The 25,983-nt window shown below is 38.8% G+C and overlaps 1 protein-coding gene across 2 annotated transcripts; it reads right to left on the bottom strand.

Annotated features, from left to right (window-relative positions):
- Positions 1 to 24,336, bottom strand: manba.L (mannosidase, beta A, lysosomal L homeolog). Of its 2 annotated transcripts, NM_001093666.1 has the most exon segments (17): positions 1 to 621; positions 1,819 to 2,073; positions 3,457 to 3,599; positions 4,744 to 4,888; positions 5,597 to 5,761; positions 6,913 to 7,131; positions 8,283 to 8,450; positions 8,854 to 8,940; positions 10,642 to 10,759; positions 11,207 to 11,358; positions 13,031 to 13,141; positions 15,801 to 15,976; positions 16,118 to 16,241; positions 16,863 to 17,030; positions 19,335 to 19,440; positions 22,315 to 22,409; positions 23,860 to 24,143. In NM_001093666.1, coding segments are annotated over 17 exon segments (2,625 nt in total). In that variant the 5' UTR covers positions 24,028 to 24,143; the 3' UTR covers positions 1 to 396.
- Positions 24,337 to 25,983: the final 1,647 nt, after the last annotated feature.

The following is a 25,983-nucleotide window of genomic DNA, read 5'->3' as shown; positions in this document are numbered from 1 at the left end:
TTTTTTTTTTAACTCTTCATATTTATTACTAATTACAATTTTTACAGTTCCAGTACATTCATTTTTGCAGTGGTCAATACGTAACACAACGGGAGGGTGAAAATACTGTGAAATGAAATTTACCCAATACACACATTTTAAAACTGGGATTAAATCAATTTAAATGGCTTGTAGCCATGCACTCCCTGCTTAAGAAATGATGTGTCCCTCCTATTCCCTTTCTTAAGAGGAAACTATTTGCAATCCCTCTTGTGGCAAGTTTCACTTACTGTATGGCCAGCGTTACTTGTTTCTATGAGACATTGAAAGTGTTTTGGTTTGTTTGCCAACATCAAAGATCATCAGCCTTTAACTTGGACACAGGAGGCATGAAATATATAAATAATCAGGCTTTCTTTAATAAATATCTCTGAGGGTAGTTACATTTAGGGATTTCTGCAGTTCATCCACACTCGTTGTTTGCCAAGGATAAAAATAAACAGTCTTTGTCTTGTCAGCCAGAAGAAAGCCATTATCACTGAACCTCCCACGTATATCCCAGACGTCCAGCCACACAAAGGGAGCCACTGCAGAAGTCACCAAATAAAAGGCAAACCCTGTATTTTCTTGAGTGATTGACACCTGGGGAAAGAAAGAATCTTGTTTATTCATGTAAAAAAAAATTAAAGCAAGCACCTTTTTACGTTTTTCAGAGGACCACAAAAAAAACCTTAAAAAGAGACAATTAACCTTTGAGTTAACTTTTAGTATGTTATAGAATGGCCAATTCTAACCAATGTTTCGATAGGTCATCATTATTTATTTTTCATAGTTTTTGAATTATATGCCCGTTTCTTCTGACTTTTTCCAGCTTTCAAATGGGGGGTCGCTGACCCCAGCTAAATAAAAGTTTCTGATATTGCTACTTTTTATTATGTATCTTTCTATTCGGGCCATCTGCTACTCATCTCCTTTTCTCTCTGAAATTGTGGAGCACAACATTATCTGATGAATTGATACAATCTGAGCAGTGTGCTTAACTGATACATACTTACACAAAAGCATGGGATCTGTTATACGAAACCCCTTTATACAGAAAGCTCTGAGTTATTGGAAGGCCATCTCCCATATTCTCTACAAAACAATTCTAATGGGTTTATTTAATGTTTAAAAGATTTTTGAGTAGACGTAAGGTATGAAGATCCAAGTTACTGAAAGATCTTATCCTCTTATCTGAAAAACCCCAGGTCCACAGCAGTCCCACAAACAGCATATTTCATGTTTTTCTTTTTAATACTTTTTTTTTAAACTTAAAACAGTGTTTAAAAAGAAAGTCAATGTAGAGAATTTTTCATGGGCTGGTACACACGCTCAAGGCATTGTATTAAGTACAGTAGTACACAGCTTGGTGGATACTCATATAGTCTGGAACCAAAGTGCATGGTACATGTTCCTTTTAGCCCCTTAATGTCACATAAGGTATCCATATATCTCAAAGTAAGCGGATAAAGTCTGATAAGTGAGAGTGTGACATATACAGCATCTTATATCTTAAACATAATTGATTGTTAGTTCTTCAAATTCTAGCAGAAAACCTAAGTGAGCTCTGCAGGTGCAAATGACGGAAAATAAGACACTCAACTCAATATAAAGACATCCCTACCAGAAATGGGCTATAGTATGTGACTGCTAGACACATTGGGACACCTCTGGTTACCAAAGAGAAAAGGGAGATCCCCTTATATCCATTATTTCCGAAATCGGTTCCCACAAGCACCCCACAACCCTGCTTTATTTGAAGACCCTAATCTTAATCTGTGAGAAAGAATGTTCTCTCACCGTAATGTTTGGTTGCAGCAGCCCCTGCGCATCTTTCAGTGAGCTCAGGTAATGCCAGTTCCTGGAACTGTAGGGCTGTCCTTGGTTTATAAGAGAGAACACCACGACACTGTTTTCTCGTGTAGAGTTCTGGCACCTTCTTAGTAATTCAGGGATAGGCTCTGTGTATATTTGGCTTGTATTTACATTAAAGAGGAGTTCTTCTGTAAATTGCTCACATACTGGTACTTGGGAATTCCATCTATACACTTTGATCTACAAGAAACCACAGGGTATTGTTACTGATATGGCAACCAATCAAATGTTTGCTTCCATTGTTCAACTGCCAGCTGCCTATAAAAATCCTATCACTGATTGGTTGCTATGGGTAACTGCCCAGGTGCAAATTTGCGCAGTGTTTATAAATGAGCCCCAGAATCTACAGATAGAATTAGAAGATTACAAATATAACTAAAATATGAATCTAAACCATTAAAATATATAGACAGTGCTCTCTATCTCTCTAATAATGTATTTTATGGATTGGGAAACTGAAACAAGAGAGATTGTTAGAAGTGTATCATTTAATAAGTAGTTGTTAAAGGAAAACTATACCCCCAAAATTAATACTTAAGCAACAGATAGTTTATATCAAATTGAATGACATATTAAAGAATCTTACCAAACTGGAATATATATTTACATAAATATTGCCCTTTTACATCTCTTGCCTTGAACCACCATTTCGTGACTCTATCTGTGCAGCCTCAGAGATCACCTGACCAGAAATACTACAACACTAACTGTAACAGGAAGAAGTGAGGAAGCAAAAGGCAGAACTCTGTCTGTTAATTGGCTCATGTGACCTTACATGTGGTTTGTATGTGTGCACAGTGAATCTTACGATCTCAGGGGGCGGCCCTTATTTTTTAAAATGGCAATTTTCTATTTATGATTACCCAATGGCACATACTACTAAAAAAGTATATTATAATGATAATGGTTCATTTACATGAAGCAGGGTTTTACACATGAGCTGTTTTACTCAGTATCTTTTAATAGAGACCTACATTGTTTGGGGGGTATAGTTTTCCTTTAAGCAAAAGCCAATAATAGCAGCAAACTGTAAAGGGCCTATTTATAAAGCTGAGTAAAAGCTATTCATTTATAGCAAAGCTGTGAGTTTCCCGTTTAGCTGCTCTATTGCCATCATTTCTGCCATTATTTTACATAGCCCCAGACATGCATACTCTATTCAAGTTCATGGGATAAATGAAGGCGGCTAGGAAATGACTGCATACTGCAGAAAAAACAATGGTGGTGGTTGTATTTTTTTTTTAATACATTTTCCAAGTGCCACTGCTTTTTACTGCACAATTTTACACTGCCCTATGCAATTCACTAAAATCTATAGATAGCTTGATCAATATTTCACTGGACTGCTTTCTTTTATCATGTGTATGGCAAAGGATTTACGCACTGTGAGAAAAAATAACAGCATTTGTGTTAAAAAGCTTATGCATTTCCGCCTTGTTGTACCTTCGGGACTACTAGTAGTGTGTGCTGTTGTTGATCACTGTTTTTTACACTACTTGATTAAAAAGCCCCTAAGTGTATGTGGGTGGGGGAGTTGTTTATTAAGAAAGAAAAAAGCCTTACTTCAAGCTGCAAAGAAATTGTCTTGGTCAGATCAGACACTCCATAAATGTGCAAAACATCTTTGTCTTCAAATGCACTTACAGCAACAGGGGCAAAGAAATCCTTGGCAAAGTAATGGAGCATTTTCCATTTCCCACCGTACTCTAAAAAAAGAAATAGACAACTTTACAGGCTGGGAAAATGTTACCACCAGGTGTAATGAAAAAGCAGGTGGGGGGGGGAGAAAAAAATATAAAAAAAACAATGTACATTAAAGTCTGCCCCCCAACCTGAACAGCCATAATAGAACAATTTTACAGAAGTCTGTACGACTGTGCACTTCTGCAAATACAGCACACAACACATTGGCAGAAACACACAGTCCTACTGCCTTTTGGGGACAGGCTTTGAGGCGGAGCAGAGATGGACAGCTTACAGAAACACTGCAACCAATCAGCAAGTAACATTTACTGGTCATCATTCTTAAAACAAAAATCTGATTACTGTGGGTTACTACAGGTGCAAACTTTAACCCCTATGGTGGTTATGTTCTAAAAGGGGCAAAGTTTTCTACTGTCTACTCACCAACCAATCAGCTGGCAGAATGTGATGGTCAACTGTTTAAAAGCAAAAAATCTTATTTGTTGCAATAAGTTACTGTACCTGGACAGTAATGATATTAAAGGGCACCTATCACAGGAAATATGCATTTCAGATGGGGAAATTAATAGTTTAAATTCGGAAATCGGCCCTTGTGTTTGCCTTTCTCTCCACCCCAGGAGCTCACCCTTTATGTAGGTGGCCACACTGGGACACACGCATGCTAATAATAACTGTCTCAGTCGGCTCAATACCATTATTGGGTTCAGAGGGCACAGCACACAGCAGTGGCCCTAAAAAAACAAAACATTTTTGCCCCATACAGAATGCAGGTTCTTTTAGCCCATACTGCTGGTGGGGGGAACAACTTTTTTTCAGCTTCCTATTATGCAATGTCCTATAGCAACTTTTTTTAATTTTTCTGTTTATTTTTTGAATTATTTGGCTTCCTCATCTACCTCTTTCCAGCTTGCACAATAAAATGCTATCTGGTTGTTGGGAGGTCAATGACATTGACTGGACCATGACAAACAATCCAATATTGGAGATCTGCTGTACAAAAACTAAATGATTCAATCATATTAACACCAAAAATTAATATAAAACTAAGTTACTCCATTACATGTAAACCATGTAAGGCTGAATTTCTGTTTTCTGCAACGTAACCTTAAGTTATCTTACTAAGCTTGTGGGATTTCAGTTTCTTACCAATTGAAGACCAAGAAGGTGCCTGCCATATATCATTCAGCTGCCAATACAAAGCCCCCATGGTGTGGCCAAGACCAGCCACAACTTCTCTCATATTGCGCCTGTAGAACTCAGTCTGCAGCTTCACACACTGTGCCTGCATAACCTAGGGGAGAGCAGGAGAAACTGAAGGAATGCACACAGCACACACTAACAAATACAGCAATTAATAATAATTCTAAAATAATCATTACAGTTAATTTCTCCTACAGGTTTAATATTTTTGTCAAATAGGTCACAAAATGCAGATTTTACAATGAACCCAGAGTCAAAAGGCCATTTAATGATTGCTCATTTTCATTCTATAAAGAACACATCACATTACAGCAAGGCATAAAGTATTAGTTACTTTACGACTGTTAATTCCCTGGTTGCACCCTACATTCACACAGAGGAAAGAACCCACACAGAAAGGGGGAGAGCATACAGACTTCTTGCACCAAGCACCATGACTGGAATCAAACTCGGAACTCCATCACTGCAAGACAGCAATGCTATTCATAATTCACTGCATGTTCAGCAACTATGTTTCAGTATAAAAATGCTACCTTTAGTCACAAAAATACATAGAAAGTATTGACAGTCTGTAAAGAGATAATGGTTTTGATATTTGGTAGGCCTGCTGCTATACAGTCAGAAAGGTAAGGAACTATTGTGCGCTGGGATTGGATGATGGATCATGGACTTTTGTCTATTTTCAACCAAATTTAACCATGAAGTCAGTCAATTTACAGTTGGAAAACTGTAGCAATTCTTATGTTATATGTACATATATTGGTGTATATATAATTAGTTGAGAAAAAAATGTTTTTACCTGGGTTAAATACAAAGTGTACTGAAATTCTTTAATGGGATCGTTGTTCTCAGGGTTCTTATAGTGAAGCTTGGCTTGGGAAAGCATCTGTTCATTACCCGAGGAGTGATGCTGCCTGTGAGAGGAGAAATTGCTGGTGTAGTGCCAATCAACAGGATCAGATACCTAATGAAAAAAGTGTTAAGATGTGATTTACAGTGTAAAATATAATGTAAAATATTGATAAGTGAAATCTACATTGCCCCTTTCATTGGTATCATGCCATGATGTTAGTTAGCAGGGGGCAAGGTCTGATAGTGTAGTGCCATACTTTGGCCGTAAATTGCCCATATATCTAATGAAGACTTTATACATCACTGCACAATAAACAGAACATATCTTATACTGACACATCTTCACTTTATAGACATTGAACCGAATAATTTATTCTTCAAATGTGGGGTGAGCCCAGGTACTCCCAATATAGCCTAGTTCTTGGGAGAGGTGGTCAGCTTTGCAGAGCAATCCTTGTATATGCCAAATATCAAATCCCAGAGATATGATTCATGGGCTTAGTAGAAAACGTAGTTCCCAATATATATCATCTTCAGACTGTTATTCTTCTATGCTAGGAAAGCAACAATAGCTGCCTACCCAGAAGTGCTGGATAAAACTGATTAACAAGGCTTTTTCCTTTATAAAATGTTCCACATATCCATTAAACAGACATACAACTGTAGCTGTTACTAAAAATAAAGAAAAGATGTAAATGTTTTTAACTCCTCCTGGTGGTGTGGCCTTTGCTGCTAGTCTTTTCATCAGGCAAGATGGCAACACAAAAAAGACCTGTTGCTGAATGTTTTTGAATGCCACTGTAAACATGATATTAAATGGTCATTTTAATGTATAAACAGCTCCAGTAATGTATTAATAGGGCTGGCATCTTGTGTTTAAATGTGGAACAGTAAGCCTGATGTGAATATTGAGCACACATATTATTTAAAGATCCCTCTGTCCACTTGTACACATTTTTCACCCATCGCAGACATTGCAGTGTAGACCAAATTTTGCTACAACTTTATTGATTTAAGTTAGGTTCACCAGGATTCTCAAAAGAATATGTGAACCAAAAAAGTTCAGTAGTCCTGATAACCCTGTGCCTGCTGGTACAGTTTCTATGCCATTGGCAAGGACAGCCATTGATGTAGGATCTGTGCTTAGCAACACTTTCCCCCAAAGCTCCCTTAAAATGGCAATAACATTAACAGAGAAAGGGTTAAACCACACTTCCACCACCAATAAGGGAATCCAAGGTGTGACTGTATGACGGAGTTCACCTTCTCTAATGTTGATAATGAAGGCCAAGATTGAAACCCATATTCAGAGGCCAAGCGAGGTTTAGGGTAAGACTTCCAGTCCCAGCAGTCTGTCATATAGTCATAATAATGGGTGTCCCCATAGTGATTGTCATATGGGTTTTTAGCAAGCCAGTTCTCTTGCACTGATTCTTTCCCATTGGTAGGACTTGATGAGATGAAAGGCCGTGTTTCATCCATCTATTGAGAAATAAAAACAAACAAATAGAGATGAGTTATGTATACTCACATAATCCTCCACACACCACCATAATTTATACAGCAGCAAGTTTACCCGTTTACCCACAGGTTGAGTGGGTTCGGACCAACCTCTGCACTCCATTTGCAGTTCCCCGCCCGCAACCTTACACTTCCAGCTTCTGTTTTCATAGGCACGGGCCTATAAATAGTGGGGAGGTGGGTCGGGTGCAGATCATGCACATCACTATAACATGGGGATTTACAATAATATAACAAAAATAGGATCTTCCATAAAATGACACAACCAATATGTGGGTCCAGTATTGCCTGTCGGCTCACCCAGGTACAAACCAGGTTCAAAACTTTAGATGCAGTCCTCTCCCGAAAGGGCCGGTATAAACAGTCTGATTTAATCTACCACTTGAATGCCAAATTGGGCACATTTCCATACAACTTTCGGGGGCCCTTGCCTGGCAATGCAGGAGCTAATAATAACCCATATGGATCTGTAATGTGTAGTTCTACTAATATTTTTATTTTGCAGATTTAAGGGGTCGTTCATCTTTGAGTTAACTTTTAGTATGATGTAGAGATTGATATTCCGAGGCAATTGATTTTAATTTTTTTTATTATTTGTGGTTTTTGCATTATTTAACTCTATATTCAGCAGCTCTACAGTTTGCACTTTCAGCAATCTGGTTGCTAGGGTCCGATTTACCCTAGCAACCCTGCATTGAATGCATGATTTGAATAGGAGACTGGAATATGACTATGAGAGGCCTGAACAGAAAGAGGAGTAATAAAAAGTACCAGTAACAATGCATTTGTAGCTGTCTGGAGCATTTGGTCAGATTATTAAAAAAACTAATGAAGACCAAGTTAGTTTTTTTTAGAAAAGTTGCTTAGAATTGGCCATTGTATGACATACTAAAAGTTAACATAACGGTGAATCACTCCTGCCACTGCTTTTCCTCTACATTGCATTAACATCTTCTTCAAGATATATATGGCTCTAAGTTAGTTGACTGTTAAAGGTCTATAATTTGTACAGTGTTGTAATTACAAGTAAAGCATCACTCGTAACATAATTCTGGAAAATTGTACTGGATGTTACACGTTAGCAAAAAAAAGAAGTTATTTCAGTTACTTACCTTTAGCACCAATGGCATAATGGTTTTGATGTAGAGAGTCACATAGTCCATTCTATAAACTTCCTGTGATGCAGCAGGTACTGAAAACCAATTATCTGCGATTGCAGCTTCATTTTCATTATTGCCACTCCAGACAATGATGGAAGGATGGGATCTAAGTCTTCTCATCTGTTATCCGAAAACAACATTTAATATACCTAATGCCCCAGATAATATAAGTCCCATATATAAAAGTGCAATCCAATAGAATACACTTTGAAGGGGCTGTGTAGGGCATGTGTCTTTTTGTAAAATACAAAAACTTTAAGAAGTCACTATAAAGTTCCATAAACATGGAAACAAGGTGACTTCTTATACTCTCATAATTTAAAATGGGGTTAAATATTTTTTATATTTGTGAATTAAGTGATGGATGTTAAGTCACAGAAGAACTGGAGAGGACTTTTGCAACAGATCAGGCCCACTAAATAGTGATTGTCTATTGCATCTTACAGCAGCCCCTCTGGCATTTGCCAGAACCCACAGATTGCCAGTCCGGGCCCACTGCAGACTATAGATCTCATCAACATACCTGATGAATTACTTCTGCTTCTACTGTCTCTAAGAACCATATGTCGGTAGGATATAGAGCACAAGCAAACATAAAGTCCTGCCAGACCTAAAAATTAAAAAATAAGGTAATTTCAGTGCTTTTGGAGACAAATGTAAAACAAATGGGTAGCTTTGCTGGCTGCTGGTAGGTATTGTACATACAAGGGTTAAAAATTCATTTCTGACAACTCTCAGCCATTTGATACAGTACAGGGAACACAATCAGGTATGGGAACTGTTATCTAGAATGCTCAGGACCTGGGGTTTTCCAGATAAGGGGTCTTTCCGTAATTTGGGTCTCCATATCTTAAGTGTACTAAAAATCATTTAAACATGAATTAAACCCAGTGAGATTGTTTTGCCACCAATAAGCATTAAGTTTACCTCAGTTGGGATCAAGAACAAGGTACTGTTTTATTATTAAAGAGAAATAATTAAAAAAAATGTAATATATTTGATTATGATGAAGTCTATTGGAGACGAGCTTCCGGTAATTCAGAGCTTCCTGGATAACGGGTTTCTGGATAACGGATCCCATACTTGTACCTTATATGTATACTACTATTACTACTATTATATGTATACTACTACTATTATATGTATAATACTACTACTACTACTATATGTATACTACTACCTGTAGTTCTGTCTAATGAAACCTGGGACAAGCTGTATAAAACCCAAGTAGCCATTTATTATGATCCTGGATGCAACAGCTTGAACACTAAGGGGCACAAAAGCCCAGCTTCATTAAAGCACAGTACTTGCTTCTGGCTGGGCTCTGCACCTAGCGAATTATGGGAAACCCAGTGGGCAAGCTCTGTCCTTACCATCTGTCATAGGGCAGGTGGTAAGTAACGGCTTCATTGCAGCCTGCGTCAACCATGTGTGTCACAATAACACACAAATTAGGAGACAGCATATAAGATTCCCATACTTGTCCCTCATGAATACAGTGCTGCTGTCCCTAGTAAATGCAAGAACCTGTGGCTAGAGGTGCCCACCTTTGTGACACTGACTGGAGGGATGTAATGTCTACTACAGTAACGGACATGTCTTTCTAATTGGCAAATTATTTGTCATACCAGCATAATAATTCTATTTAGGAGGGAAAACTTATAAATTTAAATTCCATTTACAAAAGTTACCAATTTCTAACAGACACTTTAACTTTTTTGGGAGTGATCCAGACTTAACCCCTCCTCATCCAGTCACTCTCAGTCCAGTAACTCGCTGGCAGTAATTGATACGCAAATCTTAACTTACCTCTGGAGTGGGCATGGCAAGATGCACCTGTATCCCAAGGGATCTGAGTTGGCATATTTATTCTAATATTGCACCAGACATAACTCATTTTCTCAGTTGCTTTTTATTCTAGGTTTTAAAAATGAATTGATTTGCTTTTCCTTTCTCTGATACAAATTCTGTAAGCCAGGCCGCGGACCTCCTAGACTGTTAACCATTTAAAAGTCAGTGGCCTGGATTGCGGAGTTTATATTAGTGGAAGGAAAATGAAAGCAATTCAAAACCTAAATTTTAGAAAAATGGTAAACAAGGGGTCAATGGTTTGCATTAGGGTTAGCTGAAAACTTTCATCCAAATTCAGCAAAAATGACCCAGCCTTGATATCTCATGATGTTTTGCATATTTGTAAAGCAAGATAGATAGTTACTATAGCATAGAAAGTGCATGACATACTTCCTGACATGTACTGCCCTATTATGGCTAAATTACACAAATGAACATCCAGTAATATAAATGTGATTACCATGATTCCAAGTTCATCACACAATCTGTAGAATTCATCACTCTCATATACTCCTCCACCCCAGACACGAAGGGTGTTCATGTTGGCATCAACAACAGACTGCAGTAAATTGTGCAACCTGTTGCAAGCAGAGAAGGTGCATGTCCAGATACAGTTATCATTCAGCTGATATGCAAAAAGGTAAATAAACTTGATCAGTACTACCTACTGTATATAAAGAATTTATAAAATATACAGTATATAATAATTGTGTGTGGATTGGGCTTAACGAATCAGTTTGAGAAGGAATATCTCCTGTATATTCTATGTATAGTGCAGCTTTCTGGTCTGTCCCTTCTACTAGCAATTAACTGTTTATATGCAAACTGCATGTGAGGTAAGACATTGAACAGAAAAGTAAATTCATAAAAAATACAAAAATACAATCCATATTCAGCGATAACAATTGCATGTATATTTGGTACTGTCTGCAGCACACACCTCATTATTTAGGTAACCTTGATCTTTAGTTAATCCATGGCTTTGCTCTAGGATTACCTAACCACCATGCAAATGTCACCCTTACCGATCCAAGGTAATTTTGTCTTGAAATGAGTCAGCAGGTATCCAGTTGGAGCCCTTGAGGAAGATGGGAACCTGATTAATTTTCATGTAGAAAGAAAGTCCCGGAGAACCTGGCACAGGCTCCTCCACAAGTTCCACAGAACGGAAGTATATCTGTGTAACAAACATATTTTACTGAAATAGACACATACTAACATAGATGAATGGAAAAGAAGCTAGAAGTTACACTGCGGTACGTGTATAACAATATATTATTTTAGGGATGCACCGAATCCAGGATTTGGTTCGGGATTCAGCCAGGATTTGGCCTTTTTCAGCAGGATTTGCATATACAAATTAGGGGCGGGGAGGGAAATCACGTGACTTTTTGTCACAAAACAAGGAAGTAGAAAATGTTTTCCCCTTCTTATACCTAATTTGCAAATGCCAATTAGGATTCGGATTCTGTTCGGTATTCGGCCAAATCTTTCGCGAAGGATTCGGGGGTTCAGCCGAATCCAAAATAGTTGATTCGGTGCATCCCTACATTATTTGGATAGGTAGCTCTGATCCTTTACTGAAGTGGTTGCTACTTGGTCTGTGGGACTCATTTATCAACACTGGGCAAATTTGCCCATGGGCAGTAACCCATGGCAACCAATGAAATTGCTGCATTCATTGTTTTACTTGCAGCTGGCTTTAAAAAGCTAAACAATGATAAGTTGCTATATTAACTGCCCATGGGCAAATTTGCCCAGTGTTGCTGAATGAGCCTCTGTGCTCCTTAGCCATTTTTATCACCTTTAGACCAGGCTTCCAGTAGTATGTAGGGCAGCAAAAATGCATTCTCTCTAAATTTAACTGGTCTTTAGGCTGCCACCCAACTTTTCTTAACGCATCCTGCATTAAAGTTTCTAATGTGCCATTCTGTCTATACAAGGTGATAACAAAGGTTGCGGTCAGCCTGCCAAAGAGTAAATGTCAGTCTACAAAAATGAGGTGGTTCTCACTTTCAGAAAAAGCATCCAAAATCAGCCCCTGCTGCCTGCCATTCACTACATACATCTTATTTTCTGAGTTGTCTAGCAATCTGAGTCTACTGTTTTAAGATCATGTGGGGGAAAGAAAAGCCAGGATAGCCACAGAAGAAGCAGGCTACATGTAAATTCTGTAATATTTAAATATGCTTGCAAATACATATAATAGCCAGCAGAAAGAGATATCATATATATTTTCAGTTCTGCTCTATTTCATTAGTTAATGTAATGAATAGTGTTAGCTCAGTAAACGTACCAGTCCGGTAATCTATAAGGTAATAACATAAAGCAGCTATCTGAACAGCATTGTCTCACAACTCCAAAAAGATTAATTTGGAGACACATAAGTCATTAATTTAAGTCCATAAGTTCCGAAAATTGCTGTTATAAAGTAAGCTTGCAGATGGATGGTGAAGATGCAAGGCAGTAGCTTCTGACGTGATGAGCAACATGATAGGGTCCGGTTTGCAAAAATGCCCATAAATAACAGATACAAAGTCCACAGAAATAATTGATACCTAACATTCAGCCAAAAAATGACAAACGTATGATGTATTTGTTAAATCTCAATTAGTGCTGTAAGGACCACTTATCAAGTATATGCATAGTCAGGCAAGACAATGCATTTTTAACAGTTGCAGACTATATCCATAACCAGAATGAAGAATAAATGTTCAATAATGCAATGTTCCATGCTGGGCTCTTATATGCCTATGAATAGAGATGCCTTAGTAATTGAATACCTTTAAAACAAAATAAATAACATATGTAAATTGTTCTGTTTCTGTTATAACGAAACACAATTTCACCTTGGTTGTATTTTCAGCAGTGGAACCTCCTTCAAAAAGATATTTTACTGTTATGGTGTATGAATTCTGTGATCCATATCCATTTGGCCACCACAAATTTACTTTAATGTTCTAAAAGGAAAAAAAAATACATAACAGTGAATGCTGTTTTTGAAGTTTGTGACACACACAGCTGATTATATACAAGTATCTTTATTCACTTTATAAGAAGCTGAAGCTTTGTGACCGTTGTTTCTTAGTCTTACGGCATATAAATATATGTGCCTCACTGTTACATAGGGCTAACAAACAGCCAATCACAGCCCTTATTTTGCATCACTGAGGACTTTTTCATGCTTGTGTTGCTCCCCAATTCGTTTTACATTTCAATGTGGCTGAAGGGGAAAAAAGGTTGGGGATCCCGGTTCTAGAACCTCCCTAATACCCTACCTCTATTATTTGTACGTGAGAAACTATATGGGTAGAACTACACATGGCGTCCAATCCGACGCCATGTGACGAAACGCTGGCATCAAGTTGGATGCGCTGAAAATAAGGTAAGAAATAGAAATGTCGGATGAAGTCGCAGCATGCATCCGACACGACACTACTGTCATTTCATGCCGGATGCACGCTGTGACTACATCCGACATTCCTACAACTAACCTTCTTCGGCGCATACGACTTGACGCCAGCGCTTTGTCACATGGCGTCGGAAATAAGGTAAGAAATAGAAATGTCGGATGTTATGGTTTATTGGCCAGGTGCAAATCGGAATATTATTTATAAACACTTGATCTTGGGCATAACTACCATACAACAGACCCAAGCAAATGATCAAGTGTGGTGGAAAGGGGAATGTAAGGAGGCTGATGGTGTAAACCACTCCACCATGGGGGGGGGGGGGGTTCTGGGGTTCCAGCTGATATTTAGTTACACCACTGATTATGACTTTTACCAGAGTCAAAAACAGAAATTCTTCTTCTTCGCAGCAAGAAAGAGCCCTGGCCAAGATAATCAAGGTGTCTTGCCAGTGTTGCTTTACTGTAAATGTTTCAAGCATCGCATCTGACTCTAATGGGCTATTCACATGCTAGGGCCCACCAACAGTAGCACGGTCTGTTGAGATGAATTCTTACATTAATTATCATTTCAGCACTTTGATGTGTGTGCGTGTGCTATTTTCTGCAGTATCACAATGAAACTCCACTTCCAGTTTATTAACTCAGAAACAGGGAGTCACTTTCTATGAAAATGTGTGAGTATTACTGGAAGAGTGGAGGCCCAATATTCTTTCTGTACACAAGCTCCCCCCAATTCGCCCCTCAGGTCAGTGGTACCTGCAGGCATCATAACTACAAAGGAGGTGCTTTTTTAATCACAATGAGCTTGAAGGTGGCTCCATCTTTACATAGAATGGAGTACATGTCTGGCCTGGGAGTTAAAATAGGCTCTGGCATTCCACAGAGGCCTAAACAACCCCCCCCCCCCACCAGCCCAATGGTGACTGTCTATGGCATCTTACATCACCTATGGCATTTGCCAGAACCCACAGATTGCCAGGCCTAACCTGATGGGGGTACAAATGAAACCAGTACAGCAGCCTAGTGAAGAATACAGCAACAGGCTCGCCACAGGCAGGACAGCAGCACCCTAAAGCCATGCCGAGTTGTTGGTTGCAGTAAGTAATGATGGACTTGGTGGTTTCTGTACAGAAAGAGTATCATGGATTTTCATAGGTAAAATGTCAGTATTAAATCACGACTATGCTATAAAATTGTAACGGTGCTAGGGGACCAAGACTTAGTAGAAGCAAATGGAGAGCCTCTCATTGCAAGTCAGAGTAGGTTTATTATTAAAGCACAACATGTTTTGGACCACATGGGTCCTTCTTCAGGTCTAGGCTGCAAATATTCTGATACAGTGACCTTTTTTTTTAAAAGCTATAGAATGCCCACAATCCCTTTATGCACAGAATCCTCAGTTCCATCTTGTGGCCAGTGGATAAAATACATAGATAGCATAACACTATTTTCACAAGTACTTTCACTTTATTACTTTGTTGACGTAACCTGCTACTGTGTATTTATTACTTTGCTGACATGTAACTTTACTAAAGGCTACATTATGGTGTACTTGTGGATAGATTTAACAATAGCACCCAGATGTGTTATACTATTGACTGTATGCATTTTAACCTCTGGCAGCAAGATGGAGCTGAAGATTCTTTGCACAAAAGGATTGTTGGTATTCTATATAAATTCTGTGTTTGTAACCCATGATGATCGGTTGTTAAGTCGATCAGACAGGTTAGAACATTTTTGACGGCTACCAATAATATCTCTGCATGTATTGCTGATCTGCCGATATCAGTGGGAGACTGTCACCATCTTTTGTCAGACATAACTTTGGTACAATTGCGGTCAGGGCAGAACATCGTCTGATCTGTTCTTTTACTACTTTATTTAATCTGTAAGATTAGTGGCAGGTAGGGCGATTGGAACGTCCGATAGTTTGTCCGATATGAAGGTAAATCTGCACGTCTATGGCCAGCTGAACACCCGAGGAAGGACCCGTGTGGTCCGAAACATGTAGTGCTTTAATAATAAACCTACACTGACTTGCATTGAGAGGCTCTCCAGTTTGCTTCTACTACGTATGCTACAGATGTGGAGGTGGCTGCTCCACAAACTGTTGAGGAGTCTAAACAAACATATTTGACTAGTGGAGGATCAGTGGGTCAAAACAACCATTTATTTTCCACAAATAAAATACTGTTTGCAGATCTTACTTTACTGATTTTAACAGCCATCTTCAGTTCTTGCTGGCCAGGAATTAGCACAAACTTTTGCATTTCATCAACATTAAGGTCAGGTATTTTCACGGTTACATTTCCAGGCAGAGGGCCGTTGGTTATTACATCTAAGACAGACTCAAGCAGAACAGTCCACTGAGAAGTCTTATCGTCTAAATGATAAGAAAATATTAAAAGATATTTGTTTAACATGCACTAAAGCAAATGTATTCTTTGTTGTCACAGAACAATGAAGCAGACATTTCTAAGGCTTCCATATAAAAATTACAGAGCCCGTGCATTACAATACTTACCAAACACTGGGACAAAAGAAAGATAGTCCAAGTGGAACACATTGTACGCTTCAATTGTAACCTCCTTCCATATACCCTGTGTGGGAAAGGAAGGTCCCCAGTCCCAGCTAAATGAGCACTGAGACTAAGCAAAGAACAGAGAATATACCAATTAGAAACAGAGGATATACCAATTAGAAACAGAGAATATACCAATTAGAACCCGAGAATATACAATCAGAAACAGAGTCCGGCCTACTTCACTGTGACATCCACTATCAATATTTTTCGCAAAATGAGGTAATTCCTTAATTTTATATTTCTATAAATGTTCTTGTAGGGTATATTGTCTATTTGTACATTTGTATTTACTTATACATGTGTTGGAGCTGTCATATTGGCTTCTTTGAAAAATAAAATTGAAAATGTTAAATCTCCAGCTCAGACACAATGGGGTATGTCACAAAAAAATGGTCTGTTGTGAGTCACTTGCCATTTAGATCAGTGGAAATGTTTAGTGAGTCACCCTGTGAGGGCAATTCAATGTTTTAATTTACATATAATGAAAAGTTGCTTAGAATCACATTTTTGTTTATGATGCACAATGTTATATTTGGGGTTACATCCCCTAAATGTGGATTTTCTTCTATTTCTTGAGTTTACTTTTGTTATACTCAGGGACGACAGCTGGTTTACAATAAAATATTCAGGAAAGAGAGATGTCGCTAATCAAGGCGTTATGAAAAAGGCTAAATGTAGATCTCACCTTTCTGATGAAATTGACATGGCACTCTCCTTTCTGTACTGGAGGAGGGCAGTCTGGGGGGACTTTATAAGAAGAGTTCCCACTTCTCTCTTTTGCCCAATTTACAGCAGACTGAAATCGTACTTCTATGTAGTTGTCCTTTGTGACAATGTTGGTAACATCAACTGTCTGCATGTGGGTCAGAAAAGAATAACATTTGGGATATTGGAGTATAAACTAGGTTACGTTTCTATCACATTGTTTCCCATTCAACTCACATTTATCAAATAAACTGTTTATAAACTATAGCTCCAGCATGGGATTTTTAACAGCAAACAAAATGCAGGATGAATATATCTATGTTCATCTGTATATCTAAAATATAATGTTCAAGGGGACATTTAAGAGTCACGCATGGCCCTGACAATAATTTCTTAAGAAAGGGGCAAAATCTATAATTTTTTATTTTGTGGCATGTGAATACTTCTGTTTTAAGAAGGTTTTACATTGCATGTCTTGTATTGTGAAGAGATCTTCACCTCTTATAGCATTTCTCACCCTAACTGTCATGATTCCTTTGCTAAACTATAACAAGTAGTATAGAACACGAACAAACTGACAGTGTAGTGTTAATCATATCAGCTATTTTACACTTTCATTAAAGGGACAGTAGGTCTTTATTTTTTTCCCAATGATTTTGCTTAATAGAAAAAATAAAAGCATGTTCTAGGTTCTGATATTTTCTAATACAGTATATACTAATATAGTCTACAAACTTATAGGGCTATACACTTTACATAATCTATTAATATAGTGCAGTTTCCAGTAGCAACCAATCCACAATTGATTAAGTGCAGTGAGTAACTGCATTGGTGCAGCACCTATGTTTGTAATTTAGAGCTGACATCAAAACTGCAAGCTCATTGTTCCGAGTTGTTTATTAAAAATTTGTATATTACACACAGCGCTGCTATACAAGCTTACAGGCAGGTACGGACTGAGAATTAATATAGGCACTGGCATTTCAGGTACACAGAGGTCCAAACAGCCCCCACCAGCCCACTAAATACTGACTTTCTATGGCACCTTAAAGCAGCCCCTCTGGCATTTGCCAGAACCCACAGATTGCCAGTCCGGGCCTGCTTGCAGGTATAAGTAACCTTTAACTGTGAAGATAGCAGGAGTCATTTAAAGGGACATAGGACAGTATGTAAAGCTGCCATGTTTTAATACTTGGCACCCTGTTCTGTTGTAAGCAGCACCCAAAGGAACAGGACCTGCACCTTCTGGATAAATACATTGCAGTCTCCCTTCTGCAATGCTGTATTCCTGGGGGAAGACTGGGAGAGACATGTAGGAATACTTATCTACCCTCTACCTTGCACATTAATTTACATTTAACTGTAAGGGGAAGATTTATTAAAGGTCAATAATTAAAGGGGCACATTTACTTAGTTCGAGTGAAGGAATAGAATAAAAAAAACTTCGAATTTCGAATGATTTTTTTGGCTATTTCGACCATCGAATTGGCTACTTCGACCTTCGACTTCGAATCGAACGATTCAAACTAAAAATCGTTTAACTATTCGACCATTCGATAGTCGAAAGTACTGTCTCTTTAAAAAAAACTTTGACCCCCTTCTTCGGCAAGTAAAACCTACCGAGGTGCAATGTTAGCCTATGGGGAAGGTCCCCATAGGCTTTCTAACAATTTTCTGGTCAAAGAAAAATTGTTCGATCGATGGATTAAATTCCACGAATCGTTCGATCGAACGATTTTTCGTTCATTCGATCGAACGAATTGCGGTAAATCCTTCGACTTCAATATTCAAAGTCGAAGGATTTAACTTCGACAGTCGAATATCAAGGGTTAATTAACCCTCGATATTCAACCCTAAGTAATTGTGCCCGTATGGGTCGATATATTCAAATTCTAATTTTTTTTGGTGTCAAAATTCACACATTCGAATTTTAATCCACCTATTTGAATGTAAATTTGAATGTGAGATGTATCACACCTCAACCATGGAAACAGTCCTAATTTGAATATTCGCCACCTAAAACCTGCTAAAAGTTCTTGTACAAGTCAATGGCAGAGGTCCCTTGAGCCATTTGGAGATGTTAGCCTTTTTTTTAAGAAAAACTCGAATCGTATGATTCGAATTTGATTTGAATTTTCGGGTCGGAAATATTCGATCGAATATTAGACATTCAAATTTTTTCTTAAATAACCTCCCAGTCGAATTGTGAGTATATTCAAATATATTAGAGTAAAAAAAATTCACATGAATTCGAAATTTGGCCTTTGACAAATGGGCCTCTTATAGTTACTATGGGTGACTATCTATCCCTGGTATTGCCCAAGGGAAGGTTCTCACCGTGTCTCATTGCTGAAACAGCACTGGCTCCTACTTGTCAATTGAACTATGCTTTTTTAGATTTATTTTTGAAAATAGTAAACACAGCAACAGCACATAAGAAATAGTTACTCACATATCTGGTGAACATATTATATGTCTTCGCAACTGAAAAGTTGTTAAGCAAAATGGTGGATACAGTATCCAATCCTTCAAAAACCAGAATGACTTTCTGCCAAAATCTATAAACCACAAAACGTATTTTTTAATTTTTGTTAGTGTTTCAGTCCTGCACATGAAATGACGATTTTGTGATAGTATTTTCATCACCATATATTAAAAAGGTAAAGGATTACAGGATCTCTTCAATTACTTTTTTTTTGGATATGAAGAACATGATGACCTGTAGGGAACCTGACGAGGAGCAGTTTAATTGCTGCTGGTGCGGTGCCCCACCAACTGGCTAAACTGCTGCTCCTCCCCACTACACCATAGCTAAACCCCCATCCCCACTCTAGTACTTGGCCCCCTGAGAAATATGTGCTTTGGCAATTAATTGATAGGCCTGATGGTAATCTGCCACTAATTCACTGCTTAATCACTTCTTCACAGTCAGTATTTCAGATACAAATCAGTACTAGGATCACATACAGGTATGGGAAACCCTTTAAAAGAAAGTTTCGAATTACAGGATACATAGACTCCATTTTATCCAAATAATCCAAATTTTTTGAAAATTATATTCCTTTTCTCTCTAATAATAAAACTGTACATTGTACTTGAAACTAAGATATAATTAATGTTTACTGGAAGCAAAACCAGCCTATTGGGCTTAAAGGAGAAGGAAACCCCCTGTGGCGCAAAAAGCCTCCCCCTCCCCTGTATTGCTCCCCCTCCCTCCTTCCCCACAGATGCCATCTTCTTCCACACAATCTTCTTCCTGCTTGCGCCGGTCTAAGCAGGAAGAAGATCGCGTGGAAGAAGATGGGGTCTGTGAACTCCGTGGACTGGACCTGCGCAGAGGGGTAAGTAACAAGTTAGGGGCATTTGCCCAGCGGGACAGGTAGGCCAGGGGGGAGGAGGGAGGGGGAGCAATACAGGGGAGGGGGGAGGGTTTTTGCGCCCAGGGGGTTTCCTTCTCCTTTAATTCATGTTTACATGATTTTCTAGTAGACTTAAGGTATGAAGATCCAAATTATGGAAAGATCGGTTATCCGGAAAACCCTAGGTCCCGAGCATCCTGGGCAACAGGTCCTGTACCTGTATAAGAATTCTTAATAAGTCCCATGAGCGCTTGTGAATCCAGCATCATGAAATAGTTATCCATCACCATTTCCATCTCTCCCTCCCAGATAATAAATATGTTTTTATTTATTTTTGAATATTTTTTTACAAATGGTCAGCAAGTGTACACTATTGACATAGTAACTTAGTAAGTTAGGTTGAAAAAAAAAAACCACGCCCACCAAGTTCAACCTTTTAAAGGAAACCTATACTCCCAAAATAAACACTTAAACAATAGATAGTTTATATCAAATTAAGTGGCATATTAAAGAATCTTACTAAAACTATACTTAGTAAATATTGTCCTTTTACATCTCTTGCCTTGAACCACCATTTTGTGGTGGTCTGTATATTATTATGAAAGTATATTATTATGAAAATGGTTTATTAACATGAAGCAAGGTTTTACATATGAGCTGCTTTATGCAATATATCTTTATACAGATCTACATTGTTTGGGGGGGTTTAGATTTCCTTTAACTCTATTTGAACCTGCCTAACTGCCAGTTGATCCAGAGGAAGGCAAAAAAAAAAAACAATTTGAAGCCTCTCCAATTTGCCTCAGAGGAGGAAATAATTCCTTCCTGACTCAAATGGAGCCAGGACCAGTCCCTGAATCAACTTGTACTATAAGCTATCTTCCATAACCCTGTAGTCCCTAGAAAAAGTACCTGTGGGTGCAAAGTGCATGTTGAAAGCTCAACAAAAGATTAGAATAAATATCATGTAAATAACAAATAAATTTGCAGGTAGATTTGTAGTCTATATTCCCTTTTCAGGCATACCTTAACATTAAGTCACTAGTGTGCTGCTCACTGTAAAGTCCATTGAACTTGTATGCTGCTACACATCTTTACTTTTTAGCTGTTTATATTGGGAGCTATTTACTGAATTATACAGTATGAGTGTCTCCTACATGAACAGTGGAATGATTAGTTATGGGGTCCCACAACATCAGAACTGGGCCCCTAAACGTACACAGTTTGCATAACTAATACATAAACTTACTTTACTTTCCTAACGTTATATTTGCAACAAAATAGTATGGCAGGGGCAGGAAAATGGTTAGTGTTTATACTTAGGGTAAACTCCACTGACCCCCAATGAATTAAGCAAATTCATTAACAGAACTATTTATATGAACTATATTTTATTGAGTAGCACCAGCTGTTTATACTGGGATATTTAAACATGAAGTTGGCATTCCATTTATACAGCTTTATGAACTGGGGCACTATAACTTAGTATTGCACCACAAACCAGAGCTTAGAAATATTGTTTGGTTGTATAACTTTTATGTGCAGCAATAAGTTTAAAATAAAACTTTTAAAACATACGTTTAAAATGACATACTGTTCTGTGATTAAGGAGAAACAGTGAAAACATTTGTTTGGGTATTATGGGTGCCGCATCTCCACGAGTGTCCCTAGTAACATTCCCCTAGCAAGTATGTGTGCACCTTGGTCTGTTAGTGAGCACAGGTAATCATATGAGCCAGGGGCAGCCCTTAGGAACTAAAATGGCATTTTCTATATAGGATTATCCAGTGGCGTAGAAAAGTATGTTTTTAAGAAAATGGTTCATTTGGATGAAGCAGTGTTTTATATGGCCCGCTTCATGTATAGAGACCGGAAATGCTCAGGGGTGTAGTTCCCCTTTAAAAGCATTTAGCCACATTCTCCTTTTCTGCTAAATATGGAAAGTGTCGCTCTAACTTTACAAATGTAAATATTGTAAACCGTATGAAAGAAACAACATTCTTTGTAGGAATTAAATCGAACAAGTAACTTATGTAAAGTGTGAGTAAAGACAAAATAAAAATATTCTCCTACCTTATGTCTGGTGGAAGTGAAAACGACCTGCTATAAATCCAATCATCTTGTGCAACCCATTTGTAAACAGCATCATTAAATCTAATATAGGGATCCTTAGTAGGAAAAAAACAAACATAGTGGGTACCAGCAGATGAGTATAACAACAATATTCCCTTAAATTTATTTTAGATAACTTTAATGGATGAGTGTACAAATGTGTGTGCAGCATCATGGATACTCATATACATTTTAAAAAAATCTTGTTACTTTTTTTCTTCATAAACAGCACAGGCATAAAGTGTGTGTACACCTAGAATACATTCTTTAAAGGAGAACTAACCTCAAACATACCTGCTGTAAATCAAATAATGCATGGGAATATCTATGTTGATATAGTTTTATGGTATCTCTCTGTACAGGCTATGAACACACTTAGGGGACTGTGCCTGCTGAATTGTGCTTAGTACAGGGTAATACCTATTCTGCCATAGTTTTATGGTATCTCTCTGTACAGGCTAAATGCAGATTTAGAGGACTGTTTCTGCTGAATTGTGCTTACTACAAGGGAGTACCTATTCTGCCATAGTTTTATGGTATCTCTCGATACAGGCTATGAACAAACTTAGGGGGCTGTTCCTGCTGAATTGTGCTTAGTACAGGGGAATACCTATTCTGTCATAGCTTTATGGTATCTCTCTGTACAGGCTAAAAGCAAACTTAGGGGGCTGTTCCTGCTGAATTGTGTTTAGTACAGGGGAATGCCTATGCTGCCATAGTTCTATAGGATCTCTCTGTACAGAATTGAGCTTCAAAAAGATCATATACCGTATAACAGCAGAAAACATTAAAGGGGTGGTTCACCTTTATGTTAATTCTTAGTATGCTATAGAATTGCCAATTCTAAGACATTTTTCAATTGGTATTCATTATTTATTTTGTATAGTGTTTTAATTATTTGCCTTTTTCTTCTGACTCTTTCCAGCATTCAAATGGGGGTCACTGACCCCAATCTAGAAGACAAATGCCCTGTAAGGCTACAAATGTATTGTTATTGCTGCTTTTTATTACTCATCTTTCTATTCAGGCCTCTCCTATTCATATTCCAGTCTCTTATTCACGCCAGTGCATGGTTGCTAGGGTAATTTGGACCCTAGCGACCAGATTGCTGAAACTGCAAACTGGAGAGCTGCTGAATAATAAAGCTAAATAAAATGGTAGATTGTCTCAAAATATCACTCCCTACCTCATACTAAACGCTAACTCAAAGGTGAACAGCTCATTTAACTTTACTTTTGCCAGTTTGCCCTGAAGTCTGCAATTATAATATTGTGCAAAAGCTTTTGCCTGCATCTCATACTTTGTCTGCTTTCTGCTGTAGCAGTGATAAGAAGGCACAAGTATCAAGCGAATGAGTATAAGGGGTAGAAACAAAGTGGTACAAAATGAGGGCAGGCTCAGGGACAGCACAGTGCCAATTGTATTAGTGCAACTAGGAGTCCTGTGTGGAAGTGCAGTGTTACAGGCTGCTGTATATTTATACATTATATTGGTACAATGACTTACCTCAATGAGCAGCCGTTCAGCTAATGCAGTGTGCACACAGCCGGGAACTTCCCCTTTTAGTTTATAAGATCCGTTCGAGTTCCGGATTTCCCATCTGCCATTCAGGCTAAAAGTTTGGCTTCTGTCATGACTTTTCCACCTCGTCCCCCAGCCCTGCTCTAATCCCATGATGAAAAAACACAATATCAGGGCCCAGAAACAGCCCATCTGACTATGAGCACAAAGACAAGAGAATAGAAGTCTGACACAACGCTTAAAGCAACCCACTGTATAATCTCAGCCCTGTGTCAGAAATAAGCCCCGCCTTTATCTTCCCATTGGTCGCCCATTTCATTTTGTAAGCCACGCCTTCCTCCTTCCTCGTATATTCTCCAGCTTGGTCGCGCCACTTCCTTGTTATAACCCTGCATTTAATTTGCATCTTGTGCAGGGCTTCCTGTTATGTTTAGCTCCTTCTTTGGCTGACACTGTTGTGAGTTAGTTAGATTGTACTTAGGAGAAATGAGTTGGGGACAGCGTCTGTATCATTTGTTCACATTCAGTAGAGTGGGGGCGGGGCACGTGCTGTTAAGAAAGGCGGGCTACTGGAATGTACAGGATCACAACAGCAGCAGTTTATCAGTCAGTGTGCTCATTTGTACCTGTCACTGTGATTCTACCCACTGCTACATACCTTGTCTGCACCTACATGTTCCACACAATGCCCTTACAGTGAGACAAAGTGTAGCATCTCCTACGTTTCAGCATGGTTTGAGCCTCATGGGTGACAGAAATCCAGAACTTTGTCTTTAGTCATATCAGGCTTTTATTTGATTTCATAAGTTTGCTTTAGGGCAGGACTACATGGCCGATTCAGCCGCGATCCGACGCGCTGCGCAAAATCGCAGGCGTCACGTCAGATGCGACGGAAATAAGGTAAATAATTAAATTGGCGCATCGTGTCGCAGCATTGATGCGACACAAAACGACTGTCGGATGCAGACAATGCACGCTGTGTCTGCATCCGGCAGTCGTGTCTCATTGTACTTAGCTTGTTTCCGTCGCATCCGACGTGACGCCTGCGGCTGAATCGGCCATGTAGTCCTGCCCTTAAGGGATTTGCTGAACAGTCGTGTATGTCTCATTGAAAAACAAAATAAAAACTTTAATAAAGGCAATCATTAGTCTTATGGCATAGGTATTCCCCTGTACTAAACACAATTCAGCAGAAACACCCTCCTACGCTTGTTCATTGCCTGTACAATTTGATACCATAAAGCCATGGCAGCATAGGTATTCCCCTGTACTAAGAACAATTCAGCAGGAAGGAACAGTCCCTGAGTTTGTTCATAGCCTGTACAGAGATTTGGCATACAACTATGGCAGCATTGCCCTGTACTAAGCACAATTCAGCAGGAACAGTCCCCTAAGTTTGCTTATAGCCTGTACATAGAGACAGGCCCGGACTGGCAATCTGTGGGTTCTGGCAAATGCCAGAGGGGCTGCTGTAAGTTGCCATAGACAGTCACTATATATTGGGCTGGCAGGGGGCTGTTTGGGCTGCTGTGTGGCCTGTTTGGGCCCCTGTATACCTGAAATGCCAGGGCCTATTTTAAATCTCAGTCCATGCCTGCATAGAGATACCATAAAACTATGGCAGCATAGATATTCCCATGCACTATTTACTATACAGCACAAATGTTAGAGGTTAGTTCTCTTTTAAAGAACACATTAGAAGTGTACACATTAGTGATGTGCGGGTCGGGTTTGAGCAGACCTCGCACTCCCATTTGCGGGTGGTGGGCAGGACCGGGTCAAGCTCATCTTCCTGCTCTCCCTGCCCGCCACCTTACACTGCCGGGGTCCGGTTTTATAGCCGTGCGCCCCTTTTGTGACATAATCGGTGGGCGGGTCAGTACAGGTCTATAAAAGGATCCCAGAAGTCGGGCTCAGGCGGTCAGATATCGGGCACATCACATCACTAGTACACTTGATTCAGCGCCGGGCCATGTGCCCTGGCTTATTCAAATCAATGCATGATTTGGACCCTAGCAACCAAATTGCAGAACTGGCAAATTGGAGAGCTGCTGAATAAAAACCTAAATAACTCAACTACAAATAATAAAACATGAAAAACAATTGCAA

The sequence above is a fragment of the Xenopus laevis genome, chromosome 1L (assembly GCF_017654675.1).
Source record: "Xenopus laevis strain J_2021 chromosome 1L, Xenopus_laevis_v10.1, whole genome shotgun sequence".
Taxonomy (NCBI): domain Eukaryota; kingdom Metazoa; phylum Chordata; class Amphibia; order Anura; family Pipidae; genus Xenopus; species Xenopus laevis.
Note: the sequence above shows the minus strand (reverse complement) of the source record. Positions and strands in the feature narration are given on the sequence as shown.